At 45.2% G+C, this 14101-nt stretch overlaps 1 protein-coding gene across 2 annotated transcripts; it reads right to left on the bottom strand.

Moving 5' to 3' along the window:
* Positions 1 to 263: 263 nt before the first annotated feature.
* Positions 264 to 13794, bottom strand: kpnb1 (karyopherin (importin) beta 1). Of its 2 annotated transcripts, none has more exons than XM_079365721.1 (22): positions 13386 to 13794; positions 12402 to 12460; positions 8372 to 8554; positions 8097 to 8297; positions 7641 to 7793; positions 7019 to 7078; positions 6818 to 6907; positions 6434 to 6544; positions 6227 to 6328; positions 5901 to 6125; positions 5619 to 5810; positions 4961 to 5091; positions 4388 to 4535; positions 4183 to 4254; positions 3948 to 4092; positions 3772 to 3854; positions 2989 to 3096; positions 2598 to 2741; positions 2335 to 2440; positions 1813 to 1927; positions 1508 to 1669; positions 264 to 1235 (listed from the first exon to the last, which is right to left on the bottom strand). In XM_079365721.1, coding segments are annotated over exons 1-22 (2631 nt in total). In that variant the 5' UTR covers positions 13426 to 13794; the 3' UTR covers positions 264 to 1234. The 2 variants fall into 2 exon arrangements, with proteins under 2 accessions (XP_079221847.1, XP_079221846.1); XM_079365720.1 differs by having other exon boundaries at positions 6998 to 7078.
* Between the last annotated feature and the right edge of the window lie 307 nt (positions 13795 to 14101).

Raw genomic sequence — 14101 nt, forward strand, 5'->3', positions numbered from 1 at the left:
GCAGCTTTCTCGGATTATCACCCAAATTACAAACTCAACGTCCTGAAAGAACTCCCCGTCAGCGGGGAGCTGAGCTGCTGCGAACAAACAAGCCAGGAAGTGATTTAAAAAAAAAAACAAAAAAAAAAAAAAACAGTTTCTTTGTGGCGTAAACAAACCGTCGGTGGGCAGCGGTCAATGTTCAGCTTCCAATCAGTCCAAAAGGTTTGAGTCCACAAGTCCCACAGATGACAAGAAGAGCCAAATCACCAGAACTGCTTGGGGAATGTTTCATATCATTTTATTGTTTTTTACTTTATTTTCATCATAGCAATGGAAAAATATAACCTCATACAAATGTCTTCAATTCTCTGAATTTTTTTTTAAAGAAGCAAAAACGGTGAGTGACCTGATCCCAAACCAAGTGCAGCAGGGAAATAAAGACTGAAACGCTTCACCAGCAGCTCACACCGCGCGCTTTATTTCCGCTAAACTATTCCATTTGGCACTCGCTCCTCGGAGGATTCCTCGTCGGTTTTGACTTTTGCGTTGAAGGAATTTAGTGCTGTTGTTTGGATAAGAGCATTGAGCACCGGAGACTGAGCAGGTGGAGGTGTTCGTCAGATCTCCATCGCCATTTTGAGTGCTCGCAGGAAGAAAAAGAAGAAAAAATAATAATAAGAGCAACCAAAATCTAAAGTTTCCACAGAAGTCCACAGAGTCCGCTCGCTTTGTAGCTTTGATTCCACAAAAGTCTTTTATTTTCTCGTCGTGTTTTTTTAATTTATTATCTATTTCCCCTCCTCCCCCCCTCCCCCTGGCTCTGGGGGCGGCGGCGGGTCAGTGACGTCATCGTGATGTCGTTGGAGAGCCCGGCTACAGCGAGAGAGGTGGTTTGAGGGAAGAGGAGGAGGGGGAGGGCTGGAGGGTGAGTTTGTTTGTTTTGATTTTGGGGAATTAGAAGAAGGGGGGAGTCAAAGTCCAGTCCACAGGCCGTCCAGGAAAAAGGAGGGGGGGGGTGTCGCCTGCTGGAACTGAAGGTGGTGTGATGTCATCGTCTCTCGCTCGCTCGCTCACACGTATCTCTCTCTCTCTCTCACACACAGACACTCACTCAGCTCACACTTCGTCTCACTTCTGCTTCGACCGGACGCTCGACACAAAGACAGAAGAGTTTTTTCCAGTGGGGCAGTTTGTCCTCATTGTTCACTGATGTCGATCTCTCAAAAATCTCTCTTTCCCCAACCGGCAACAATCTGGCAGAAGAAGGAGAAGTCAGCAGTCAGACCCTCTAATCAAAAGAAAGAGTGAATCAACTAACTGATTTAAAACACGTGATGATTGGATCACACATCAGATGATGTCTTAGTGTTGGTCTCAGATGTTGTGGTTGTATGTACATCACACTTTCAGAGTGGTGCATGATTTCTCTTCACAGACCAAAGAAAACTGAAGTGTTTATACTTGGTTAGTCTAATGTTATTATGCGTGTGTGTGTGTGTGTGTGTGTGTGCGTGCTCAATCATACCAGGCCTGGCTCTTGAGCTTGCGGAGCTCCTTGGTGGCCCAGGTGGCCAGCGTCTTGGTCTTGTTGGTTTTGGAGCGTCGACCCTCCGTCAACAGGTCGTTGATGAGCGGACGAACCTCCACTAGCTTCATCACATCTTTACCGAACGCCGTGCACAGATCGCTGAAGACCCAGACAAAAACAAACAAGAAAACAACAGATTATTTTCACACAGATCTGAAATCGAGAAAAACAAATGTCTTGATTGTCTCGACCAGTTCAAACACAATCTGACAATCAACACTCCCCAACTTTCCCTTCCTTACCCGATGAGTCCTGCAGCGTTTGCCACGACTCCATCAGAGTGATCCTCATCCTCGGCTATGTGGTGGATGAAGGAGAGGATGAACTCCACCCGAGGCTGAACCAACATCACATCAGCTACAGATGGGAGAGAAAGGGGGAGGAGGACAGGAAGTTACAAACAGAAGATAAATATAAAAAAAAGAGGGACCAGCATGTGGACAGAATGGGAAAGAGTTGAGGTTAGAGAGGGAGAGAACAAAGAAGGAGAAAATGGCATTTTGTGTGGTTACGTTTATTTGTAATATTTGGTTAACATTCATTAACGTTTTGATGAATATGTCGGGTCTCGCAAAACCAGGAAGCTTTGAGTGTTGCTGGGTTACAGCTGAAGCTCACTGGGTGAAAAAGACCCAAGTTACTCTGTGACGTCGTAAAATCCTCCTGAAGGACTTCAAACAGGAGGAGGAACCGACGTCACTTGACACTGTGTGTGTGTGTGTGTGTGTGTGTGTGTGTGTGTGTGTGTGTGTACACACACTTACGGTGCACGTTCTCTTGGTCCCCCTTCAGGCCCTGGATGATCCCAGTGTACGCCTCCAGACAGCCCTCCCTCAACTCGTTAAGATAGTCCACCATGTCGTAGTCCGTCTGCGCACAAAAGGAAAACAAACTCGATCATGAGTGTTTGGATTAGCCTCAGATACAGAGTGAAGAAGAATGTCAGTCAAAGCACTAATCTGTTAAATAACCAATTAGACCCTTCTTAAATCCTATAGAAGAACCTAAATGACCTGCTTGTGTTTACCTTGTCAACCTGTGCCTGTGATGCCTGCTGCAGGGTGTCCAGGACGATCTCCAAGTATTTCTTGAACTCTCCTCCGATTGCCAGGGCGATGTCGCCGAATGCAGAGAGGATCTGGGGCTTCACCGACCGATGGACATTCTCATTCTGAACACAGACAGAAACACGTTAGCACAGCGGGTTCCTGCTAGCATAGCTCGACAACGATGTACAGAGAGAAAAAATAAATCAGAGGGGGAAGACAGAATCATGCAGGTAAAGACAGATCGTCAGGTCTCAGATTCATGTGGTTGGTGTTGACATCACACTTTCAGCGTGGTGCATGTTTATCATCACAGACCAAACACACGTTCATAGTGAAAAGAGAGAGACAGGACTGCTTAGTCGTCCTCACCCCGAGGTTCTCCAGCAGCAGCTGCATGATCTCGTCACAGTAAGGCAGGATGTTCGTCATCAGAGCTCTGCACAGGTCGCACACCAGACCGACCGCTGCCAGACACACCTGCAAACATGTTCTCAGTTCAGTCGTTTGAATATTAACACAGCTTACTGAAAGGTCTCACAACGGGTGCACGCCAAGTCCCACTTTTCAGAGTGCAAATAGCTCTGTGCGTTTCCTTTCATGCATAGTGTTGAGAAAAAGTTCAGGTTGAAGACGTTCCGTTTCATCACTGCAGATCATAATTTAAAGCAGACAATTTCAAACAAACAATTTCTTTGCTCTAAACCAGGGGTGTCCAACTCCAGTCCACGAGGGCCAGATACCCGAGACTTTTAGATGTCTGCCTGCTCCAACACACCTGCTTTAAACCAACATGTCGTCATCAAGCTCTGCAGAAGTCTGGTAACTAGTCGCTTATTGGATTCAGCTGCGTTGGGGCAGGGAGACAACAGTCTGAGGAAGCCGGCCCTCCAGGACTGGAGTTCGACACCTCTGCTCTAAACTGACCAGAAAGCAGTCAGCAGGGTGACGAAGAAGTGAAGCTGGACATATGGTTGAGTATGAGGTGTGTACTTAAATCAGGAGTTTAAATCATAATATTTAGAAATAAAACTTCACAAACTTTTTCCTGTCGGGCCGCTTTGGCGTTCAGTCCGTTGGAAGCGGGTTTGTATGATGTGTGAACGTAAAGCCTGGACCAGATGAACTGGAGCACAGAAAGTAACGTAGACTCACCTGATACTCGGCGTAGTTCTTCAGTCCGATTCCCAGGAAAGGCTTGAAGGGTTCCATGTACTTCTGAAAGTCGCTGCCCAGAACTGAAACAAAACAACAACTTCAGCCTCCACTGACACACACTGTCCACGCCGGTCTGATGGTTCTGCGTGTGTGTGCGTGTTTAAAATGTGTACCTTCGACCAGCGTGGACACGGCCATCAGAGCGTCCTCCTGAACGCCTCCAGACCCGGCTGTGCTCTGAAACATCCGCAGCAGAGACGCCATGACCACGTCCGAGATCTGCAGGGCGTCCTGATGCTGCACCTTGCGGAGGACATTCTGCGACAAGGAGGGAGTGAGACTGTCACGCTAGAGCTCTAACACAATGCAGAGATGGACGGTGTTTGATTGACAGCTCAGGGGTCTCACCTGTAGAGTGGCACACAGCAGCGACTGCAGGTCGTTGAACTGGATTCTGTCGGAGGTGCTCTGGATGTGAGACTGGAGACACAGGAAGTGGCATCATCATGGTGAAGTAAACACTGTTTTTATTATTTATTTAAAGCTGATACAGTTCAAAGTCTTCTAACAAGTAATGACCTGTCCCACTCTCTACTGCCCCCTGCTGTCTCACCTCCATCTGCAGGACCTGCTGCAGCCTCTCCATGATGACCAGAGTTGTTTTCTGCACGGCTGGGTAACAGTCCTTGGCGCTGTTCTTCACAATCTCCATCAGAGCCTCGTAGGCAGCGGAGCGAAGATTGTTTTGATGACCATCGGGTCTGAAACAGGAAACGCATCATCAGGAGCAGGTACTCAATGACCAGCTCCACATTCATATGGATGTAAAGGCGTGAAGCTCAGATATGAATAAAGAAACCCCCTGCAGACTGTAAGAGCACAGAAAGGTGTCTTTATTTATTGAGTCAAAATTTAGAGGGAGAAAATATCTGTTTCATTATTTAATGGTTGGTGGAGAAAATTTGTAAAATAGCATGCTAACAGTGCGCGCCTCTTACAGTTTCATTACATCATTCAGACGCTCATATCTGAGTGCAGCCAGATGAAGCAGCCTGTTTTTTTTGGATCAGATGCTCCTGAACTGCGTTTATTTGTCCCCGCTTTAGTTTAGCAAACAGAACAACCATCTCATCCTGGACCCCAAAATCTGAAAAATCCCCTCAAAGAACAGGACTTGTTCCTCTACCTGTCTGTGGTCTCGAGTAGTTTCTGGACGATGATCTCAAATGAGGAGGACAGGCAGTAGGTGCTCGGCTCCTCCTGGTCTTCTGCAGCATCTGTGGCTTCATACGCGGCTTCGGCCAGAGAGGAGAAAGCCTGACAGAAACAAAAACAGAAGTCCGTTCAGCTCTTTCCACTTTAAATTGTGTGCTCCGTGCAGGTTCTCAGTCCGACAGGTCACGGTTAATTCAAAGCTTGATCCAAAGGCAACTGGACGGGTTGAAGATCTTGAGGCGTTTTACCGCTCCTCTGAAAGGTTTCTGCAGTTCCAAACTGCAGAGTCTTTACCCCAGTAGTCTGTGGGTCGTTGATGTCACTGGGTTTTCACCAGATCTGAAGAATCCTTTCAGAGGAGAGGTGGAAGATCTTGAAGTTCCTGTTCTCCAGTCCAGCCGTCTTTGGATCAAGCTTCAAATCTAACTTCAGTTTGTGCTCAGTCTCAAAAAGAAGGAGTACTTCCTCTTTCCCATGATAATTTTTCAATCAATCAGCTGACAAATGCTCATTAATCACTTCTCCACCATTTTCAAACAAATAATTCCAAAAAAATCATAGGAGCCACAAAACAAACACGTTTTAAAAGAAGATCAAAAGTACAGCCCATCATAGCACCCGGGTCTTACCCAGCACACGTTGGAGGCCACTCTGGGCTCGGCCCCCAGACCCTCGATCAGGCACTGCAGCAGAGGGGCCAGGTACACGTCGTTGATGGCAGCTTCAGGCAGCAGCTCACAGATCCTCCCGACGGTCCACGCCGTGGTGTCCCTCACCACCACGCTGGGGTCCTTCATGAGCTCGATCAGCGTCGGCATCGCCTGTGGAGGGAGGGCAGGAAACAGACTCAGTACTCATCACAACCTTCCTGTATGACAGGGGGGGTTTTTTTTCCTTCCGAAATGACTGACCTGTATGACGAGCGGTTTCAGCTGGTTGAGTTCAGGTCCCTCCAGGATGGATCCGAAGGCCATGACGGAGGCGTCTCTGTAGCGCCAGTCTGGGCTTTTGATGTGTTCTTTGATGAAGGGCAGAACGTGAGGAACCACGTCGTCCTCGCAGCAAGTGGCAAGAAGCATCAGACACACGCCGGCTGCCTTACACGGGTTCCAGTCGTCGTCATCGTCATTCTCGTCCTGCACATTTGAACACAGCGTAACTTTGTTTGTGACCGAGTCCAAATAAGTGAAGTCCAGGATGAACACAGTCCTACGTCCTCTTATCTTTGCTGTGTTACCTGCTTGGTGAGGGTCTGGGTCAGGATTGGGACCAGGTACTGCAGGGCTCCTTTAGCATAGAATTTACTGGTGTGCTCTGGCGGGCGTCCCTGCTCCGAGGCCTGTGATTGGACAAGACCAATCAAACACAGTCACATCATATTTACTAATAAAACATTTTTTTTTTTTAAAAAAGGTCAAAATCGATGTAGTCAGCAGACACGGACCTCCGAGGCCTCGATGGCCAGGTCCATCTCCTCGTCACAGACGTTGGACCAGAACTCGATTCCCTGTAGGGCCACCTCGTCAATGTCGCTCTTCATCGCCTCAATGGTGATCTGAGAGGAGGAAGAGGTGAAAGAGTAAGAAGAGAGGCACTGCTGAAAACAAGCACATTTAAAAATCAGCTTCACTTCAAGCTAAAAACAAAAAATCTAAAGTACTTTTTACTGTATAGATTCAATAAGAAAAAAAAACAAACACTTTGAATCATGTCAGACACTTTTGAGATCGTCAGTGATGTCTGACAGGAATACTTATTGATTAATATAAATATAGGTTATCCGTTTTTTTACACTTATCAAAGCAGCCATATATGACCATGATCTTACCGCGAAAAGAGCTGGACCCATGTACGTCTCCATGTACTGATAATACAGAGACATGATCTTCACCAGGTTCTGTAAAGCGGCCACACGAACCTGAAGACAAAAAACACAACACACATCAAACGACACCCAGAGAAGAAACATTTGACTGAATCAGACGTTTAAATCAAAGCCAGGACTCACTGAGTTTGTTCGATCACTTACTCTGGTGTCGGGACACTGTGTGGCTTCACACACCACCTGCATGATGAAGTGTCTCTCCGTCTGAAACACACAGGCAGAGGGCGTTAGAGCTAAGACAGCATCATTTCTGGTTTTCAAAGTTCATTTTGGATTTCAGGCCAACTTAAAGCTCGTGTTGTGATTCAAATGAAAATGAATAGTCGTAGCTGTGGACGTGTTGGTCTCAGATGTTGTGGTTGGTTATCCATCACACTGTCAGAGTGGTGCATGATTTCTCTTCATCGACCAAACACGCACTACGTGCTGTATGAATAACGTCGATCTTTTACTTCAATTGAATATTGGCAAAAATTAACGGTGGTTACTTTTTTGTCAACCCAATGTAAAACCGATTGTTTCACAGCACACATCTGTACCTCTGCACAAACCTTTATTATTGTAGATTTCTTTAATTATTTTTTTTACAGAAGGTCAAATACAGTGGTTTTCATTTCTGTGATAGAAATGTTGAGGTGAGATACGAAAAGTTGATAATTACACAACTTTGGGTGCCTGGGAGTGTTTTGATATTCCATGTTATTGAATTAGGAATTGAAGCTGATAAAAATGTGTAGAGTGTGTGCGTGCGTGTTTGAGAGTTTACCTCCTTGTCAAAATTGGCTCTGGTAAACTCCAGGGAGTTGAGCAGGGCGTTGGTAGCGGCCAGCTTCACATTGTTGCTTGGCTCCTCCTTCCTCATGCCCTGGATGATGGCCGTTAGGATCTGGTTGGCGTTCTCTTGCAGCTGTTCCGGGTCCTGGAGGAAACGTGGTTTATTATCAGAGCTGTGATTGGCTCGCAGAAAAGTGGAAAACAGCAGGGTTGTGATTGGCTCACGGATCACAAAGACGGAAAAATAATCACATCCCTGCTAACATGTCATGAGGGGGGCAGGAGTAAACAGCTGCCATTCAAAACTGTAGCTGTGGACGTGTTGGTCTCAGATGTTGTGGTTGGTGATCCATCACACTGTCAGAGTGGTGCATGATTTCTCTTCATCGACCAAACACACTACGTGCTGTATGAATACATGTTTCCTTGAGTGTGTGTGATCACTCACTATATCCTGGCAGATGTAGCCGATGGCCTCCAGCGTGGACTCCTTCATGTGTTCAGTGCTTGATGGGTCAGTGACATTTGCAACCAGCTGCGGGATCAGCTCAGGCCACTGGTTAACGGGAATCTCTGCGCAGGCGATCCCGGCGACGCACTGCGATGCCGAGCTGGGTCGGTACGTCTCCGTACCTAGAGTCTGTAAAACCTGCAGGGACGCACGGGCGTTAGATATACTGTTGACATGTCGGATGGATAAAAGGCACGTGTGGATGAGCTTACGTAGTTCTTGATCTCGCGGCGAGCGTTGGCGTCGATGGCCAGCCATCGCTGCTGGTACTGTGTCTTTACGTCGGGGTCTTTGGAGGTCAGGGAGTTCTTCACCTGGAGACCTGCCGCAACGCGAGCTACCTGAGTGTTCCCCGGGTTCGCCAACACTTTCGACAGCTCGACCAGGAATGTTGGCTGTGGACAACGAGATGAGAGCAGACAGCACAGTTAGAACCTCTTTTCTCTGACTTCAGGAGTTACTCAAAATCTAATGAGACCGATCCTCCTGCTGGTTTAAGACTTTAAAAACTTCAATCAGAACTCAAGAAGAGTTTAAAAACACTTCCTGAAAGTGCTCAGAGAAATGTTAACCTACACACGCATTCTGATGGGTCGAACGTTGACTACAGATTAGAAAAACTAAAACTAAATATTCAAATTTATTTGAAGAGCATCTTCGAAAATATGCTTTATAAAATAAAAACTGACAGGATGAAATGGGTTTTTTAAAGAGCATTATGGTAAGAACAAACTGAGATTGAGTCTATGATAAGAGATGAAAAAATAAAAGGACACAAGCTGAATTTGGTGAAAGTGAAGAAAATGTGTTCTAAAGTTTTTGATCAGTAATCAACAGTTATTAACTCAAACTAAACTGTAGCTGTGGACGTGTTGGTCTCAGATGTTGTGGTTGGTTATCCATCACACTGTCAGAGTGGTGCATGATTTCTCTTCATCGACCAAACACGCACTACATGCTGTATGAATAACGTTGATCTTTTACAGTAACATGTTGCTGCTGAATGCTTCCATGCCTCAAAGTTTATTTTGTCACCCACCGTTTGTGCAGACTGATCTGAAGCCTCCAATCATGAGACAAAGCGGTGGAGGACAATCTGTTCTGTTTGTGGCTGCTTTAAGATCCGAGCTGATTTTATACCGACTCACTTCCTGGATGCATTTCTGACCTCATTGGTCAGATTCATGATACATAATTTACAACACATCTACGGATAAAACCTTTCTTCAATTAAATTGAAAGAGCTTTCAGCTGGGATCAATGTTGCTGAGGTTATACACAGAGTGCTGCATCCTCACAGTGAATGTCCCATCATGCTCTCTGTTTCACCATGACTCTGCACAACACGGACTACAGAAAGGAGGCGTTTCCCCCCCCACATCCGACCATCAACATCTTCCTCTGCACCCCCGTCAGTCTGACAGAAGAGCTCTTCACACCAACACCACACAGAACTGAAATAAACACAGCCCTGACTAACACCTCACCTCCTATTCACTTCTGTCTTATATACATTTTACATCTGTTCATCTTCCTGCTGCGTCTTGATTGGACAGACATGTAATCTACATTTCTCACGGTGTCTAAGGCTTCAAGTTGTCGTCACACTCCTGACGACCTCATCCAGTCGCAACCTGGATCCACTATGTCCCACAATGCACCTGGGGCTCTGAAGGGTGTGTAAAATAGTAACTGTGAAATGTGACCTTGAGTCTTTTCTCCTTAACTCTTCATGTTGAAGTTGGATGTGCCATTAGAGACGAGTGCGATTACTAGAGTAGTCATTGTTGATGATCTCAATGTACAATATTGTTTCGCTACTTGCAGACCTGCTCATGTGTGTTAGGCTACAACAACAGATGCAATGTGACAGCTGCAACAAAGGCATGCCTGAAAGTGTGTGTGTGTGTATATATATATTTTTTACATACACTAAAAGTCAGTGGGTTTAAACTTGCATATCAAAAATGTACCACTTCAATTCTTGACCAGATGCGCTTAAAGGGGAAACCAGCAATCTTGCGTCACACCATAATGATACCAGAGTAAAGAAGATTGGGCCTGCTAATACTGAAAATGGTGACTGAAGATTCAAATGTTACCATCAACTTCTGTGGAAAGAAAAGGCTCCCATGAGCTGATTGTATATGTCAAGTCACCATCACAGCGAACAGACAACACAGGTGAATGTCAGGCTGAAGGATGGCACTCCTTTTTTTTACCGTGAAAAATACACGACTTAGAGGTGGGAGATGTGACCTCTGATTTAAATCATGTTTAGGGTCTTTCAGAAAAAGGGATTATATTACATTATCACAAAAACATAAGAGACTGCACATATAAACATTCACACTAAGAATCCCCTTTCTTCCTCTAAAAGCAGCATGTTTGAAGGTAAAACTCACTTGTTTCTGTGCACTAGACCAGAGAAATATGTTTTTAAAAGTCATTCTTCTTTTAGATCTCGGGAGTTTCTCACTGAATCTGTGTGGTTTAAAGTTTCGTTTCTCTCCTGCAGAGTTGTTGTAATCTGCTGCCAGAAACACCGCGTTTCCTGATATGACTTCATCATAAAAGCATCTGAACCACTTGAAAAGGGAGGACTTCTATTTTGAAAGATTTGGCGGAAATGTACTGTTGATCATTCAAGCATTAACTAAAGTACAATCAGAGAGTCTGCTGTTCTAGTCTTTACAGCCACTCCTTTTAAACATCTTGAACTTGATACGAAGGCATAATTACAAATACCTTTAAGCAGGTGATACCGGTTAACATCACAACCCTAATGCGAATAATCACTGATTGAAACATTGAAGCCACTGAAAATGTCTATTAAACGAAAGCTGCTGCACAGAGAACTGCTTCAAAATCTGGATTTTCTTTATCAAAACAGATTTGCCAGAATGTATTCTTCCAACCTCCCTTTTGAGCCAAGAACAGTTTAACCTTTCACCTGTTTTACCTGCAATTTCATCGTTTTCTCACAAGTACCACATTAGGGCCTAATTTTTAATCATGACAAGTGATTTCTACAAGCTTTAAGTCTTCAAACTATACAGTGTGACTGTTTTAGTATTTGGAGGAAGGCCTTGGTTGGACAAAAGTTAGCATTAGCTCAGCTCACAAGCCTGGAAGTCCTGCTACATTACCCTGGAGAAACCCTGATCAAACTGTTATTTTCTATTACTGGTTTTGAGAGGAAAATACCAAGCAGATTATTCAGCTGCTGGTAATAACTAAAAAAAAACAACACAGAAGGAATCCTAACCTTATAACAAGTTATGTGATGAGTGGGGATGCTTCTTCCTGTTTACTCATAATTTAGCACGTCAATGACATGAGAGGAAGATACAGCATGTTCATTGTGTCCCCTTAATGCTGTGTCCATAAATGCCTCATTTTACAGGACAAAGGGTCCTTAGTCATTTTGGAAAAATAAGCATGTTTAAAGTTCTTAAGCATAAATGTGGCGTTACTAAATGTGGAAGTGATTTACATTGCAGCTCTGTGACAGAGTTACATGTGGTAACTATGAAATAAATGGTTAACTATGTCTTTCCTTTTATGCCCTCAAAATCTAAGAGAGCAGTGAAGCACTGCAGGTTAAAGACACTATAGTGTACATTGGGTGAAATAACCTTTAAAAATCATTAAGATTACTCCTGATAATTTAACCAAACACCACTCTACATGCATAAACACAAACTTCTAGAAGGTAAGCAATTTGTTTCTGAGCTTCCTGAACTACAAGTGTATTTTAATAGCACAGGTTTAATTTGATTATTCTTAGTCATATAGGAGGGCTTCTAAATGTTTTTCCTGGTTTATTATATACAGAAGGGAGGGAGGACAGCAGCGGTTTATTGTATCTAATGTGTTGTGTCCTGCATGTCTTGCATACTACTACTGGATGTCTTGAATTACCCTTGGGATCAATAATCTATCTATCTATCATCTCAATGATCTGCAGCCTTCCCCCACATCAGATGGGTGCTGTCTCCATGAAATGCTGGAGCGTGCGAGCTGCCTGTTTGTGTCAATGTGTTGGAGAATGGGGAGGGAAGAAGAAGAGGAGGAGGGATGAGGAGGGGTAGCAGTAGAGGAGAAGCCGGGCGGGCTCCAGCTGTCCTGAGCTCCATCCATGCTGCAGCTAGTCTTTAGCAGCAGGTCAGTTAGCCTCTGTCCCTCCACCCTACACATTGACTCTGCAAACACCAGCACCAAATGAAACCCCATACTAACCAGGTTCTCTATAGCCGCCTGCTCCAGAAACTTCTGTGCCGCCTCCAGTTCATTCCGATCTGCGGAGAAAGCGGGGAGAGGAGGGGGAGATTGGGTTATTCAATGCAACGTTAGCCCATTAGCTGACAGATATGGTTAGCCGGAAGGCTAACACACGACATCTGTAGGAAGTTGCTGATATCAGCCATAACCCGGATTGATAAACAGGTTTGAGCAGCTATTCTGACCCACATAAAAACAAAAGTGTTACTGTTTATTGTTCACTGATAATAATAAACAAGTGTAATTTCACTGATGATCCGGGGGCAGCATGCCGGAGGAAACACGGCGAGGCTCCAACGTGCGTGAGAGGCAAGGGAAGCCTCGGCTAGCATGCTAACGTTAGCCAGCGTTCGAAGTGACAGAGAAATAAAAAAGTTTTCCCGAGAAATGCTAAACCTGATAAAGAGCGCCAACTCTGTCACATCACTGATATGACAACACGGAAAAGTTGTACATCTCATCCGCGGCTCTTAAAGTAATGTTAGTACTACCATGCGTGTAAAGAAGGGGCCGATAGTTTGAATGATACAAGCTAATGTGAGCAACAAACTAGCCGAGTTGCTAAGTCAGGCATGGGCAGGGTCGGCTCTGCTAACTGGCTACTGTTAGATTAGCTCCCCCAAAATGCGCTGCGTCTGCATTACAAAAAGGTATGACATCGTGTTTACAGCTCACATATACACATTGGTAGGTTAAATGCATAAACAGATCTTACTAACACGCCTGTTAGAGTGCTAAGTCACCAGCGTTTTATACACAGTGACTGAGGCCGGCTTAGCATGACTAGCTCGCGAGGCATTTCCCTCCTCCCTTCTTCAAACTTTCACCGGCTCACGGGAGCTAACCGCCACCTCGCTAACACCCCCGAAACACCGCCTTTAAAAGCAATTTAACCCCCTCCATGGCAGGTGAAGATTCAAGTATACAGTGCTGGGAGTTTACCTGGAGAGACGGTTTTTTCGAGGATAGTGATGAGCTCCATTCCGTCCACCGGGCCGCCTCTCTCGTCTTCACACGGGTCGCGAGCTCGATAGTTTCGGTTGCCGCGCAGCGCACACACACCACACAGCGGATTATATTTCTTCCACGAAGCTCAGTCGATGCCAGCCAGCCACAAGGCGGGTTCAGACGGTGATAAAAAAAGAGGCGTTAGTAGTTCCCCCTCCCTCCTCCAGATACAGGCTTCGTGTTTTTTTTCACACGGATGTAGAGGAAAATATAAACGGCCGTGGCGCAGAGTAACGTCTAGTAGCTTCACCGCCGCCCGTTTGCATCCTGTGCTGTCGGGAGGGAAAGGGCCGCGCGCTTCTCTCCGGCGGAAGGATATCACGCACTGACGACAAGGGGGCCACGTGGTGCCTTCAAGGTGGTGTCTGATATGTGAAGACTCTGTATTTATAATAATACATTTTATTTATGGACGCCTTTTTAAAAAAAAAAAAAAACTAAGGACACATTACAAGCCAGGTTAAAAGTAAACATTATAAAACATAAAAACGTACAATTTCTTAAGACGCTAATTTTAGAAATTAGCTACACGTTTCGACAATGTTTGATTATCGAGACGTGCTATCATTACTTTCACCCACAGCTTTGAAGTTCAAACCAAGACTATAACTAACCACAACTTTGATATACAGTATATTGACTTCAAAATG

The sequence above is a fragment of the Symphodus melops genome (assembly GCF_947650265.1).
Source record: "Symphodus melops genome assembly, chromosome: 17".
Lineage (NCBI taxonomy): Eukaryota > Metazoa > Chordata > Actinopteri > Labriformes > Labridae > Symphodus > Symphodus melops.